This window comes from Panulirus ornatus, chromosome 5 (assembly GCF_036320965.1).
Source record: "Panulirus ornatus isolate Po-2019 chromosome 5, ASM3632096v1, whole genome shotgun sequence".
NCBI classification, from domain to species: Eukaryota; Metazoa; Arthropoda; class Malacostraca; order Decapoda; family Palinuridae; genus Panulirus; species Panulirus ornatus.
The window spans coordinates 4,460,215-4,475,676 of NC_092228.1; the positions used below are offsets into that span (position 1 = coordinate 4,460,215).

Sequence of the window (15,462 nt, forward strand, 5' to 3'; positions counted from 1 at the left end):
GTATGACTATTCAAAAACAGTACAAAGTCAATATACAAGGGGAAATATAAGACAGTTCATTGTATTTATTGCAGGTTATTTATTTGAGAGTAGCTGTCGTTAAGACAAGAAACTATGTATTGTGTACCTCGTTCGTTACTCTGTGTACAAACTACCTTTATCATATTGAACAGAGATATATAGTTTGAGATGTAAACTCATGCTGTGTAATAATAATGATATTTTCATATTCTGTTAGGGATTACAACCCAACCCACATAAATTTCCTGCTGTACTTTCCTCCGCCAATGACCGGGGGCAACTCTCCCACGTGGATATTGATGCCATGTACCGCCATCGTGACTGAGTATTTTCATCAATATGGTTTGAAGTAATTTAAAAGTATATGGTTGTATTCCTCAATACATGTGTTTGTTTAAGTTTTTCTTAATTCGTTAGTAATTGTATTTATAATTTTGATGTACACTTATGTTTCTAATTAAATAAACTGTAAATGATATTTATGATTTATCCTGTTATGGCGAATACCAAGGTTTATAGATTGTTTTGATTTGTTTAAAATATTCTCAACATTACTCATGAGATTATACAGTAAATTATTTACTCTGATATACAGTTTATGAAATATACTATAAAATAAACCACAAATATCACAGTTGGATCGAAGTGATAGCATTATCATTGTTCATCGGGCAGCTTGGCCGAGCGCTACGTCCACGATCGCCATCGTTGGCAGTCAGTGCTTGGTCTGTTGTTGGGCATCTCGTTATTATTCTGTGGGTATAATTCCTCTATACCTCATCTGGCTACATGAGGAAATCCGTAAGTTCAGTTTATATATATATATATATATATATATATATATATATATATATATATATATATATATATATATATATATATATATATATATCAGTGATATACAACCAATACTATATAGGATCGTGCAGTTCTTTAATCTGTGATTATTATTTGTTATTGTAATTTGTGTTATTGCGGGAAGAGAGTCTTACACTTGTGTTACCCCGTCTTCTTAAATGTAAATATGTGTCATGTCTGTGACTCCTCCTATGTATGGACACACACACACACACACACACGTACAGTATGTCAGATAATATTATCCAATATCCGTGAAAACCGTATGGCCAATACTTAATAAATGGTTTAATAAGTAAAATCATATTTCCCCTAGATTTTATCATGGGGCTCCAAAAGCTCATGTTTGTATGGGAAGTGGCTAGTAAAGCTTATTTGTAAAATATTGCGACGTCTTAAATTTCCTTGTCATGCAACTCTGATGTGTAGATCAATAGTAGTCATAATGAAGTTTATTATTGGCATTATTCTAACCTTATGTGTCTCATCACAAGTGAAGAACTTATGCAAGCGTTGGTTAATGGGAGACGCCTTAATTTGTCTATCAAAGCCAAAATTCGATCAGCTGTAACCATGCAGCTATGGTTAGGGCCCCTTGCAACTAACCTGTAGTACGCTATAGCTAACTCAGCCACATGGGTTTGCTCGAATATTATTTTACTCACTTGTGTTAAGAACTTACACAACACACACGCATCCATCTACAGGAGCCACTACAGTGACGTACACCCCGGCCTGTGCCAGTAATGGCACACTCAAGAGAGAGTTGTCATAGACAGGAACCCGTGCCTAGCGTAGTCTCGTGCAATCTTTAAACACACAAGACACCTAGATATGTCTTTCGTGAAATAAAGCACGTCTCCTTATATGACAGACATCCATCACACATCCTTTATGCGATTGATACAGATACATCCTTTAAGGAATATCTACACTTGAAGGTAAGGTAGAAAAACATATGCTCGTGTATCCCCTGCCTGGCGCAGAAGGTGACAGAGAGGGGCGAAGGCAAAGAGCTGGAAACCCTCCTCTCTCAAAGTTTATCACCACGGTTTGGAAAATTGGAACATGGAGGAAAAACAACGAATTTTCCTCGAAGGTTCCGTTATCTGTTCCTGGCGGTACCTCCCAAGTTAGGTGAAGTAATCTAGTATGTTTATATGCATGTGTGTGTGTGTATGATTTTTACTTGAGATCAGATAAAAGTTTCAAGGAAAATGCACTACCGCGCTACTAGAGAATATATACTTTACTAGAGAGACACTCTTGGTTTTTAACTGATGTCTACTGTGTCCCTGCAAACTTTTTGGTGATATCTCCACACTGTGTGTCATGATATATATCTATCTTCTCATGAGAAGCTGCCACACACTCAGAACGACTCGTTTCATGCAGGTGGGGAAGACTATGAGGGAGATGGAGCAGATGGTGTCGTGGGTGATAAGGAAATACATCAAGTTCCTGGTGCTGGGGGCGCTCTCCTCGTGCGCCCTCCTGAACCTGGCCCTCCACGCTGGCGCCGGCCTCCAGTACTACTGCCAAGACGGTGAGGAATATATATATATATATATATATATATATATATATATATATATATATATATATATATATATATAAGTGGACCTATATATGTAAAGAGGTAGATGATAGCTGAAGGCTAACCATATATCTCTCCCAACAGAATGTCTGATGAGGCTACTTAGGGGGCCTATTAAGTCCCTGGACAAGGAAACTATCCTACACATCAGGAATCACTGGTTGGATCCCCCAGCCCCACGAGGGACTTACAAGCCAGGCTTCTCCCTGGACAATCCCCCGTGGGCCACCATGGGCAACTGGGGGGAAGCCCAAAAATTTGTCAATAATTACTTCAAGAATTACAAGGTAAAGGAAGGTTCCCATTGTACATACTCTCCAGTTAATTACCAGCCACAGCTATTAACTTTTCATAAAAAAGTACCTTTCACTGATCAAGCCTTCATGAGAACAGCATTCATTATAGAAACCCAAAATTTTCAAGAACTCATGATGCAACCAACTAACATTAATCAGAATGGCAGAAATATCATGAAAATATCATTTCACAATATTCCGACATTCATGAAGGACTGGTTTTCATAGATCTCCGAATATTTCGTTTAACACCTCACTAACTCTCAAACGTAAACATATCACCATCCCATAAACTTGGTAGGCAAGTCTTCCACAGCATCGTAATCTAAGCCTCTCCTTCGCCACAGAATCCCGGCACCTTTATGGAGATCGGCGCCAAGGACGGAGAGTTCATGTCCCTGACGCTCTTCCTGGAGCAGAAGCTAGGCTTCAGTGGGCTACTGGTGGAACCCAACCCTCGCGACTACCAGAAGCTACGAGCTGCCGGCAGGTCCTCCTACTCCATCAACGCCTGTGCCACCCCCGGAGGCAGCCACAGGAAGGTGAGGTATTGCGCCTCATTGCCTATGTTCATCAAAAACAACGGAAGTACATATTCCAACTCATCAATTGATGGAATCATTGATTCAAATCGTTAGATACTGTATTTTAGTCACATTTAGTGCAAGAGGGGCACCGATATCGTCCAAGATTGTTTACATGGACCTTGACTAGGCTTCATTGATTCCTACGCCTGCAAATTATTTCTTAGCTGGTGACTATCAGGGACCTCATTAATCCAGGGCGATTCACGGCACTATAAGAGTTGTGTTTTGTGTGCAGGACGTATTGTGGGTGCGGGAGACGCCCGACAACCTGCCCGAGATCCTACAGCGCGTTCAAGAAGGTAGCAACAGACTCCTTCAGTACGTCTCTCCTGAGGTAAGTTATGGTGTGTGGGTGTGAAACCTTTTTCGTTCCCCTAAAGCTAGTGTATGTGTTCATATGTGGGTATGTTTGTTTACGTTTGTACGTGGCCCCATGTGACCAGGGTGACCCCCACATGACCAGGGAAACCACACATGACTTGGGATAATTCACCCAACTGATCCCAAATGTTTGCCAATGACCTCAAATAACTCCCACTTTATAGATAACCTCAGGGAGCCTGGAATAACTTCACTTGATTTAAGAAAGAGGTGAAACCCCACGCTACCCTATGACCCTTCTTGACCTCGGGTGGTATACAGCTAAAGATGACCCACATGAACTTGGTATGAATCTTTTTCGACTTCACATAACCCAAGGTAGAGATTGATTACAAGTTAGTACAGATGATCTCATTAAACCTAAATGATTTCTAGTTAGCTTTCTGTCCCCCAGACATCATCAGCTGACCCTAGACAACCCTCAAAGTACCTACATAATTCTACATGACCCTCAGCAACCTCATATATGAACAAATATGATTTTGTATTACCTCCCGTAGTTCACTTAACCCCCAGAAGTCTCCATGTCTCCTAAATGGATTCTACCTGACCCTAAATGACACTGATTCGGAACTGTTTCAAATATCTCGTAGCTGAGGCTTCTGACACCTTCGGCAGGACCGTGAGCTGGGGCAGATGGTGGAGGTCCAGTGCTTCAACCCGGGGACGATGGCGCTGGCGGCGCTGCAGAGCCTGACGGTGGACCTGCTCACCATCTCCACCCACGGCGGAGAGCTAGAGATCCTCAGCGCCATACCCAAAAATGTCATGTTCAGGGTGTGTACCAGGGTGGTGTGTTTTTGCGAGGTGTATAAGGGGCATATGGGGGTAGGTTGTGTAGCTAGGAGTGTAAAGGAGAGTTCCTAGACATAGCTTAGTGCAGAGATTATCAGTGTGTTGGTGTGTGGCTGTATTTAGGGTGAAGGTATAATGGCCTAAATGTTTGGTGAATGTTGATAGAGTTCAAAATCCAGGTTAGTGTATGATACCCTTGTGAGGATGCGACAAGCTTTTCTATAGGTACGGATATATAAATATATGTACTAGTTAAACGTTTATACAGATACCACTGGATAAATAACAGAGAGACGGCTAGGTTTTTAGTAATACTTTCCGATACCTATACACCCTTGAGTTAGAAGTTTTGTATAATTCCTTATATATGAAATGGAAACAAACTTTCAGTCATTAAGTTTAAACTGTGTGGAATTCCGACATATGATGATCAAAAGCTAAAGATTTAATCCGTCAGCAAAAAGATCCCTCGACCTTTGGTCTTAAGATAATTTATTTAGTCTTATACCTGCACCTAGCCTAATGTTTCTCCTTCCACAGATGATTGTAGTGGTGGCCCCGCTGGCGACTGGCGAAGAATGGGACTATTTAAAGAACCTTGGGAAGGCAAGGGGCTTAACACAAGTCTTCGACAGATACAACATCCATATCCTCATTCCCAAAGAAGAAGTCAAATTCGTGTAGGAATATCATCTTAAATGCTCTTCGTCATCGGCCAACACACGGACCTGTCCTACAGTCGCTCCATTTGTCTAACTTTATAAATCCTCGATATAATTCTTCATTAATCCTGAGATACCATACGTGACATTATCAAAGATAAATGACTGTTTTTACGGCGTATGATCCGCTGGGTAAGTGAAGTACGGTTGACCATGTCATCTTAAAAATAGATATATAAAGTAGATTTGAATATCTGATTTCGTGAGGCGTAAAAGAATTTACACATATGTCATTCTGCCCTACTAACTTCTCAATTAGATATCTAAGTATGTATCTAAACTAAAATAAAACTAATAAAGACACTAGAAAGTACTAATATTTGAAGAATGGTTATACGTAACTCACATTCCCTTATTACTCCCCAGCCTTTTGTTGAATAACATTGGAACGCTAGAGATATATGCAGCGTTTGAATATCTCATATATTTGTTAAATTATGGCTTAATGAACTTGGTTGTAGATAACCATCACTTAGTACGTTATACATACAGCCTTCCGTTTGAGATTCCTCAAAGTACTTTACTTTCCTAACTCTGTAATTTATGATACTAGGAATCAGTACTTCTCGAAGAGAAAAATTCCGTACACAAAAAATATGTACAGCATTAAAATTCTGCTTATTTTTATACAATGTTGTAGTGTTTGTTTTTCTTTTAAAATCAAAGTGATGAGAAGTATGTCCTTATATACAACCCGCCTATTAGCTATGCTCTCTATCGTGTGTGCTGTTTATGAAATGACAGTATGTGTAACTGTCTATATATATATATATATATATATATATATATATATATATATATATATATATGTACATCGGGTGGGCATGAAGAGTGCATGGGAGTTATACTATGAGCATGACATTTACCTGTATTTGTAGATCTGGAATGCTAATGTAGTAGCTTAAATACACCTTAAAGTATTAATGTGTCTTGTATGCCCTTTTTTTCTACATTCTCTTGCCAAAGTTGTTTATTTGGACTAACAGCGTAGCTCAAATGGTAGTCATTTTAAGGATTCATGTGTCTTAGTTACTGAAACTTAAATCATATTCATTTAACCCAATAACGTGATGAATACTAATAAAGCTGTCACGTATCAACCTATCTGTGATTCATGTGTATGTACTTTAGGATATGCGAAAAATTATATATATATATATATATATATATATATATATATATATATATATATATATATATATATAATTTTTTTTGATACTTCGCCATTTCTTGTTTCGTGATGGCGTTTCGCAAATCGTGAGCTTGACTGTATGTAATAAGCAGACTTGAATTTCTCATCATTGAGCAAACTAGATACGAATGTTGGTAAATCTCGTGCGCTAAGCTGCTGTTAGTTTTCTCATTAGAATATGGTCAAAATAGATATTCCAGTAAGATGAATTACAAAAAGTTATTGTGTGTGTGTAAGTACGTTCACATGTACATGCATGGAAGCCTGCAACATTTTCAGTCTATGCATAGTCAAGAGTTTGCTTTAGGATCCTCAATCAAGATAAAAGTTAGATTCTATGATTTTTGTTATATATCAGAATTCCTATCACATATTGAATGCCCGCCCTCAGTCATAAAACAAGGAAAGTGTCCATATTTCCTTATTATTTTTCCTGGTAGAACATTGACAACGGATTGTGCCACGATTCATCAAAGTTGTGAACTTCAAAACATTATATAATCTAATGAATCATTGACTCTACAACATCTTATTAAATTCTTATAATATGCATAATATATCTTCAGAGAGAAACATTAAATCAATACTTTAGGAAAATATATGAATATCGTACGTCTGGCTGCGGAGTATCTTCTATGTGAAAGATCGTACGGTCATCAGTGGCAAGCGTGGTGGAGGAAAAGGATTATTATGGACGTGTTTTAAATTCGGATTCTCCCACTACTGTTCACCTGCAAACCTCGACACATTCAATGAATCCTGTGAGTAGATGTAACCATAGTATAAGTCATCAAATATGTTCTAAATTCCGTAATTTTGTGAGGAGAGTGAAATTATTAGGAAGAGTCTTGTTTAACTATCTAACCAGGTACAAGTACACTCCGTGATGGTAATTAGGTTTATAAGATTTCAGCTGTATTTCTCTATTACGCCTAGAATCTGCAATTGCTGTGACGTAGACTCTTACAAGTGTGAATATATGTATGTGTCAGCCGCTGATATATCGATTCTGATTTCCCTTTAGTATTAATCTATGTATGTACTACATTAATTTTTTTTTTCGTTTTTAAGTAAATCAGACATTCATGATCTAAGGACTCAGCAAATGAAATATATATATAGCTTCAGAGAAAGCATTAGACCAATAACTTTTATGACTCTATCAAATCCGGGTGATATTGACAAGTGTTAGGTTAGGCACGGCTCGCGATGGAGAGCAACTTTGACAACGCACGTGAAATATATATACGAAATTTCATCCATTGACTTCAATACCTGCAAGTTAGCTGCTTACGGATCGACTCTGGTTTATAATGTTGTAGGAAAACATATTTTTTAACCTTCCTCCAAGACACTGTGTAAAATATATGTACATCTTGATCTGCACACAGTTATCTTATATATGTTCGGCAACAAGAGACCCATGTTTAATTTCAATGTATTCCTTATTGTTAACAAAAGGTTTTTAAAGTCACCAGCCATGAATTTTAGCATCTGTACGAAGAAAGCATAGAACAGGGTTGATCTTAGATCGTGTCTTGCAACAGGGGACGAGCAAGGAGAGGCGGAGGGAACTGCTGGTGTTGTGGGTGATGAGGAAGTACGTCAAGTTCCTGGTGCTGGGGGCGCTCTCCTCCTGCGCCCTCCTGAACCTGGCCCTCCACGCTGGCGCCGGCCTCCAGTACTACTGCCAAGACGGTGAGGAATATATTTATATATATATCTAATGCTTTCTCTGAAGCTATATATAATTCATTTGCTGAGTCCTTAGATCATGAATGTCTGATTTGATAGAGTCATAAAAGTTATTGGTCTAATGCTTTCTCTGAAGCTATATATAATTCATTTGCTGAGTCCTTAGATCATGAATGTCTGATAGGAATATATTTATATATATTCTTAATCCCCTATCCCTGGGGATAGGGGATTAAGAATACTTCCCACCTATTCCCTGCGTGTCGTAGAAGGCAACTAAAAGGGGAGGGAGCGGGGGGCTGGAAATCCTCCCATCTCGGTTTTTTTTTTTTTTTTTTTTTTTTTTTCAAAAGAAGGAACAGAGAATTGTGCCAGGTGAGGGTATTCCCTCAAAGGCCCAGTCCTCTGTTCTTAACGCTACCTCGCTAATGCGGGAAATGGCGAATAGTTTGAAAGAAAGAAAAAAAGATATATATATATATATATATATATATATATATATATATATATATATATATATATATATATCGTTTATATGATTCATTATATGTAACAGCTTTCCAGTTGGTCAAGATTTCAACCATTTTTGCTGGATTAGCATATTTTCCGTAGAGTCGAGGGAGAGAGAATTGATTTTCTGTTCCACAAAATGTTTCTTTTCTTGAAGGTCGTGCACGAACCAGGCTTGCAGGAGCGACAGGCGGTAAGATATCAGAGCCTATCGATAACTCGTGAACTAGGACACCATAGCTGTCCATTTTTATTTCCATGTTGGAGGAATCGTTATAGTTTTAGGGAAGGACCAACATGAGTTATTGTTTTTTTGTTTTTGTTTTTTGCTTTTGTCGAATGAAAGTTTATGTATGAGATATTTTTAGAATTCATTTGAAAATATTTAGCAGATATGTTCATTAACTAAGTTCGGCGACTTGGAAAGAAGTCTTTTATGCCCGGATTATTTTTTCCTCCATTTGCATACGTCTGATTAAAGGTTCAGTTGGCATGACTAAATTTACCTGCTAACTACTTTCCACTTGCTAGATGATCGTGGGAAGATTGTATCAGATGTCTGATCTCTTTTCTTTGAAGAAATCAGAGCTCTGGAGATAAGTATTGACATGGTCTTTGGTGTTTCCTTCTCCATGATCTTCCTTGTTGTGTTCACACCCACTTCATTACTCCACATTCCACTCAGTTCCTCTACATTTCCACCCAGTCCATCTGTACATTTGACGTGTTTTCCTTTCGTTGTAGATAGATAGAATTTGTAATGACCATTGAACCATAACACGATTTGCTTTTACCCTCAGAGTGTCTCATTAATTTGCTGAAGGGTCCGGTCAGGTCCCTAGACAGACAGGCCATAGGGTACATCAGGAAGTACTGGGTGGACGCCCCAGCCCCACAGGGGACCTATAAGCCAGACTTCCCCTTGGATAACCCACCATGGTCTACCATGGGCAGCTGGGGTGCGGCTTACAAGTTCGTCAATGACTTCTTCAGAGACCATAAGGTATAGTCGCCACGGTTCACTCTTCGATAATATTCTAGATGTTGAATGTGATGTTTACGCATTCATGATTAGCTGGTGATTAAGTTAGATTTTGTACCTGTGTATACTACCTTAAGAGGCCTGATAACGACGGTTAATTGTAGTTCGGAAATCTAATGGGGCAGTTTACTTTGGGAATAACTATTTATCGAAGTTTCTTACTTTCCACCTCCTGCAGGAGCCAGGGACCTTCATGGAGATTGGGGCCAGTGACGGAGAGTTCAAATCCCTGACGCTCTTCTTGGAGCAGAGGTTAGGGTTCAGGGGGTTACTGGTGGAGCCCCACCCTGACCAGTACCGCAAGCTTAGGGCCGTTGGCAGGTCCTCCTACTCCATCAACGCTTGTGCCACCCCTGGCCAGGGCCACAGGAAGGTGAGTAAATGATTAGGGCCAAACGAGGGTGGGTCATGAGGTCAGGGTCAAGTGTCAGACAAAGGAGATTCATTCGAGGAGGTCAGGTCTACAGAAGTGTGGGTCAAGGACCAGGGCCACAGGAGGTTTGAGTTAGGGAGTCATAAGAAATTACGGAGTACAGTTACAGGAGGATACTGCTGGAGGTGAGGTACAGCTAAAGATACATAGTATAGAAGGCCTTATACAGTTACAGACGTGTAACGTAGAAGTCAAGAAACAGGTTCAGGTGTTAGGTGATTATGCAGGTATCACTGCGGTACATTTATTAGAAATATTGAATCACATGAAAACCTTGTCATAAATTCTGAGTTTGGTTAGGGTGACGATGGAAGGATGCGTTCAGTGAAGCAGCCATGGCTAGGTTGGTTCAGTATAGGCGCGTTCGATGAAGCAAGCAAAACAGTGAGGAGTCTTTTGTTCTACAGGATCTGTTGTGGATCCGCCATACGCCCAAGAACCTGCCTCATATTCTCTCCAGGGTCCAGAGAGGTGGCAGCCATTTACTCCAGTACGTACTTGTTGAGGTATGTTGGCTGTTTGTGATTACTATTTGTCTGTTACGGGGAAAGGGTTTTACGCTCGTGTTGCCCGACATTTGTTTCAAAATCATCTCATTTTACTGCAGTCCAAAATCAATCGTACAAAGATAATTCATAGGCAGATCAGTTTTTCATAGTTTACCCTTTAAAGAAGAGAATGAATGGAGGCCAGAGAAAATTAATATTTTAAGGGTATACTCAACAGATTATATGTCGCTTTATTAATTTAGTAATATTAGTGTTCCTTTAGTGAGATATACTGTAATCGGCAGTCGTTGCACATAACCCTTTTTTTTCCATTTTTACATGAATTGATCACAATGTCTTGATTTAATGATAAGCATTGCCTAAAGACTCATTTACCATGTCACTACTAAAAATTCGCATTTTTTTTTTTATCCTGTTTTCTGTCTTTCTAGTTACTTACTTTTTGATTATATATCGATATTTCTGATCGACGTTTGTACTAATTATGGGAAATTCATATTATGTAACTTTTTCACGATTTATTTTTCGTTCACGTAAACTTAAGTGTTATAATGAACTCTGCTATGAACTGGCACTTGTCGATGCTTTCCGCCATTAATATATTGCCATTTTGTCGCTTGAATTGAAAAGAATGTTACACGCCTGGCCCTGATGATGTGGTCTGGTCCTCCGTCAGGAGCGGGACCTGGGAAAAACGGTGCCCGTGCAGTGCTTCAACGCAGGGGCCCTGGCTGCGGCCGCCCTGGCCACCACACACCTCGACCTCGTGACCATCTCCACGCAGGGCGGGGAGCTGGACGTCCTCGACTCCATCCCTATGACCGTTCAGATCAGGGTGGGTAGCTTTGTGGCCCCGCCGCTCCCCATTCCCCTCCCACAGCATCGTCAGGATTGTGCTCCTGTAGAAGGAAGGATTAGATACACTTCAAAAGATTAAGAAGGAAAGCACCGCCATAGAGCGAGATATGATATCGTGAGGCTAGGGAGATGGTAAGAAGGGTAACTCATGAACAGGATTAGGGTAAGGAAGATGTCATGTCTAAATATTAAGATAATCGAAGGTCGTCTGAAGGTCAAGATCAGGGTGAGTAGAGTCGTCTGAAGGTCAAGGGTGAGTAGAGTTAAGGTCAAGATAAGGGTGAATAAAGGTCAAAACTGAGGTGAGTAAGAGTTATGCTAAGTTCAGTGTTAGAGTAATTAAAGCTTCAGTTCAAGATAAGGGTGAGTAGAGCGGCCTTAAGGTCAAAATTAGAGCCAGTATGATACCTCCAAGTGAAGATTCACTGGTTCTTGTCTTAAACCCTAGAAATAGATCCATATATCCCTGAACCTGGCCCTAACCTCCCTGAACCTAGCCCTAACCTCCCTTAACATATCACTCACTTCCCTGAATCTGGCCCTAACCTCCCTGGGAGGCGACCTCAACCTCGTCCTTTCTGCAGATGTTGGTGTTGATGATGCCGCTGGTGGGGCAGAGCACCGTGCTGGAGGAGGTGTTGGAAAGGCGGGCTTTAGCCTCTGTCTTCATCGATCACAACATCAATATCTTCATACCTAAGTCACAGGTTTACGTCCCTTAGTGTGTGTGTGTGTGTGTGTGGCGGAGGCAAGACACTTCACTGGCCAGCTATATGATGCCCTCCCTGCCACGAGAATTGCCACCGAATTTGAACTCACAAGATATCCGCTTCCCAGATACAGGCGAAGTAGAACAGAAGATAAGCCATTGCTGAACTAAGGCATACGCAGGTATCTTCCTTACAAATCAGAAGAAAATAATGTTCTTAATAAAGCAATAAAATATTACAGGCGTGTTGCTTATCCCGTTGGACCGTTTTATGGTAAATATCACACACACACACACACACACACACACATATACATTATATATATATATATATATATATATATATATATATATATATATATATATATATTTATGGCTGTGGTGTTACCGGACTCCGCCAGTCGAGATTGCACCGCGAGTGAAAAGCCATTTTGGCGGAGCTGTATCACTGGGAGTACGGTCTCGACAAAGAACTAGCTCCCAAGGAGTCTTGCATTTCCTTGCTACTGAAAGTAGCGCAGCCTTGGACTGCATGAGCTATTAAAAAAAGAAAGGTCCTGGGTAGCACCATTGACTTCCAGAAATTGGTCCTGAGGTATTTATAAATAAAAATTAAAATGGATTTGCTGTCTACTCTTTATGATTATTCTCACAGTGACAAGTTTGGATGATTCTGTGGTTCGAAGAGCTGTTCGATATGTGGATTGTGTTGTGTTCACGTAGGGTTTGATACAGTGGTTTGTATGGTTCTTTAACCACTATTTACGAAGTGCTACTTACCTTTCATAAAGTGATACATACAAAGGTTTAAGATGCACCTCTAGAAATGGATGATCTTATAATTTTGTCTCAAAAAGTGATTCATTTGAAGAAAACTGTAACAGTTCATGTTTATGGCATAGTTCAAAGCTTCGATGATTCAGTGGTCTCAAAGATCCCTTTAGGCTCGTGCACAGAACTTGACACCGGTCACCGAGAACAAGGCAAGGGGCATGAATAGCAATTTTTGAAGCAGAAGAAACGCGTTTGTTAATAGATAAGTTTTTTTTTGTGGTTAAACATAAGGTAGAGAACGTGTTTTGGTTTTGCTTCCATTTTGGTTGCAGGAGAAAGGCTTGGGGGGGTCAATACTGTAATTGCTATTTTGGTTCAGATTCATGAAATTGTTCTCATTATTTCTGGCATTCATAGTGACGTTACGGCCGTATTTGGTTGCAAGGGAACGTAAAAAGGCCGACCCTAGGTGAGGCAGAAGGCAAGGATACTTACAACTGCAACTCGCCTGGTAGGGTGAGGGAACATTTGCAAGCTGGCGCCTACAGTGACCTCCAAAGGTGATTATCATTACCGTCATGTCATGCCTAGTGTCGATGTTTAGATTCCACAAAGATAAAGTGACATGAAGGATGCACATGTATTACTTTGGTACCTGTATCTTTGCTGCCTGTTTACCTGTTGTGATGTATGAAGGGTGTCAAAAAATTCTCAAAAATTTACCCTTCATTCTGGACCGAAAGGTTACTGTAAAAGTCTGTCATGTATAACTGTAGCCATTCTTCCAAGTTCCAAACCCTATACTATATATTCAGTTCCTTACCTTTATCCTTATTGAATTGTATGCAGTAATTATACTGAGTTGCTGCCAATTTCAAGCTGAAATTTCGAACTAGTATATTACAGCTGTAATTAGGTATTGAAATAACCTTACCCATGCAAATTGAGCAGTAGTTTACATTTGCATTCATTTAACCTCACATTGTCTCACACTGTGATTTTATACAGGTCAAGAGCTCCTTGTTAACGCTTAATAACAGTGATCAATTAGGTAAGGGTATAGCTTGTTAGCTTCAAGTTTTATAAGATGATAATCGAATTATTCTTAGACGTAGTTCTGAGTGCACTTCTCTGGGGTCCTAACATGGAAGTTGAGATGATACACAGCATCCAGAACATAATTAAGATTCTGCCATCCACTAACAGAAAAGCCTGCATGAAATGGGAAATACATTAAGCTAACCTATGGTTTCATCTTCAACATTTACTTAATTCATTACGGAGGCACTTTTCTCTAACCGCAGTTTTAGTATGATCTTGTAGCTTGGTAATATAGACTTTGTAAATTGTTGAATTATCATAGGTGCATGGTTTTATGAAGTCTGTTGCATTTTCATCTAAATTGTTTTCAGTACCCATACCTAATAGCATATTTCCCAAGCCCTTCCGAAATTCAAGCCGCAGAAAATTGGTAATATATATTTCAACATTTATCACAGGTGACATGGGTACGAGTGTGGCTAGATGTATGATTGAGGGAAGACAGTGCACAGGGCCATCCTCATCACCATTAAGTGTCTGCTTTGATGATTCTGCCAGTCCAACCTTGTATGATGATTTTCACTGCATGCCTTCACATGATTACTTTGATGGTACCCCTAAACATCCAGTCCACTCACCTACCACGACCAACCTAAATATCCCAGATTTAGGCACCAGCAGCTTTAACTCCGACCATGTTGAGGGTAATATCTTAACTTTTTTCCATGATTTGAAATTGACTTTGAATATTATTTGATCTTGGTTGAGATTTTATAGATGTAGAGTTTTCCTATTCTGTTCATGGAAGACACTGATGTCCACAAAATGATTCATCAAGAAATCCTATTGAAAACAGAAAAGAAATTAATGGTAATTATGGTAGTCAAGTTTGCTAATAAGTATGGTTATATAGTGATTTTGCTCAGCATTGGTATGGTAGTGTTTAAGGAATACAATAACAGTTATAGAGCATGATTTGGAGCATTGTTTTTCATTGAATGATATTTAGGCAGGAACATTAGGTAGAAGTAGGAGGTAGGAGCATTCTATAGTGGTCATTAGGAATGTTAGGTAGGAGCCACTGCAAACACTACTTAAGACTTCCCCCCTGCCACTGGCCTATTAAGGGTGAGGCACTAATGGCTAAGAAGTGGCACTGGAGTTCTTTAGTTATGGAGATTCTGTTGCCATGGCCACCCCTTTGAGGGAGTTCTAATTGGAACAGGTGTCAGAGGTTTTATTTTTTTCATACATATTTGCAATTTCCTGCTTTAGCAAGGTAGCATCAAGAACAGAGAACCGAGCCTTTGAGGGAAAATCCTCACTTAGCCCCTTCTCTGTTCCTTCTACTGGAAAAGTAAAAACTGAAGGGGAGGATTTCCAGCCCCCCACTCCCACCCCTTTTAGTCGCCTTCTACAACATGCAGGGAATACGTGCGAAG

At 39.7% G+C, this 15,462-nt stretch overlaps 3 protein-coding genes across 6 annotated transcripts in view; all 3 read left to right on the forward strand.

The window, feature by feature from the left end:
- Positions 1-40: 40 nt before the first annotated feature.
- Positions 41-6,282, forward strand: LOC139747424 (uncharacterized). Its single transcript, XM_071659763.1, has 7 exons — positions 41-822; positions 2,275-2,425; positions 2,561-2,763; positions 3,120-3,314; positions 3,595-3,693; positions 4,359-4,517; positions 5,076-6,282. Exons 1-7 carry the CDS (start codon positions 811-813, stop codon positions 5,217-5,219), a joined length of 963 nt encoding a protein of 320 aa, XP_071515864.1. The 5' UTR covers positions 41-810; the 3' UTR covers positions 5,220-6,282.
- Positions 6,283-7,068: 786 nt separating this feature from the next.
- Positions 7,069-12,444, forward strand: LOC139746685 (uncharacterized). Of its 2 annotated transcripts, none has more exons than XM_071658130.1 (7): positions 7,069-7,210; positions 7,997-8,147; positions 9,455-9,657; positions 9,875-10,069; positions 10,537-10,635; positions 11,269-11,473; positions 12,081-12,444. In XM_071658130.1, exons 1-7 carry the CDS (start codon positions 7,202-7,204, stop codon positions 12,194-12,196), a joined length of 978 nt encoding a protein of 325 aa, XP_071514231.1. In that variant the 5' UTR covers positions 7,069-7,201; the 3' UTR covers positions 12,197-12,444. The 2 variants fall into 2 exon arrangements, with proteins under 2 accessions (XP_071514231.1, XP_071514239.1); XM_071658138.1 differs by having other exon boundaries at positions 11,315-11,473.
- Positions 12,445-12,679: 235 nt separating this feature from the next.
- Positions 12,680-15,462, forward strand: part of LOC139747431 (MFS-type transporter SLC18B1-like) — a 31,533-nt gene continuing 28,750 nt past the window's right edge. The window contains exons 1-3 of one of the 3 annotated variants that reach the window (XM_071659785.1): positions 12,680-12,800; positions 13,397-13,539; positions 14,479-14,724. In XM_071659785.1, coding sequence (XP_071515886.1) covers positions 14,484-14,724 — 241 coding nt within the window. In that variant the 5' untranslated portion in view covers positions 12,680-12,800; positions 13,397-13,539; positions 14,479-14,483. Of the gene's footprint in view, positions 12,801-12,921; positions 12,943-13,033; positions 13,189-13,396; positions 13,540-14,478; positions 14,725-15,462 lie in introns of those variants that run through there. The other 2 variants (XM_071659791.1, XM_071659776.1) reach the window with 2 other exon arrangements.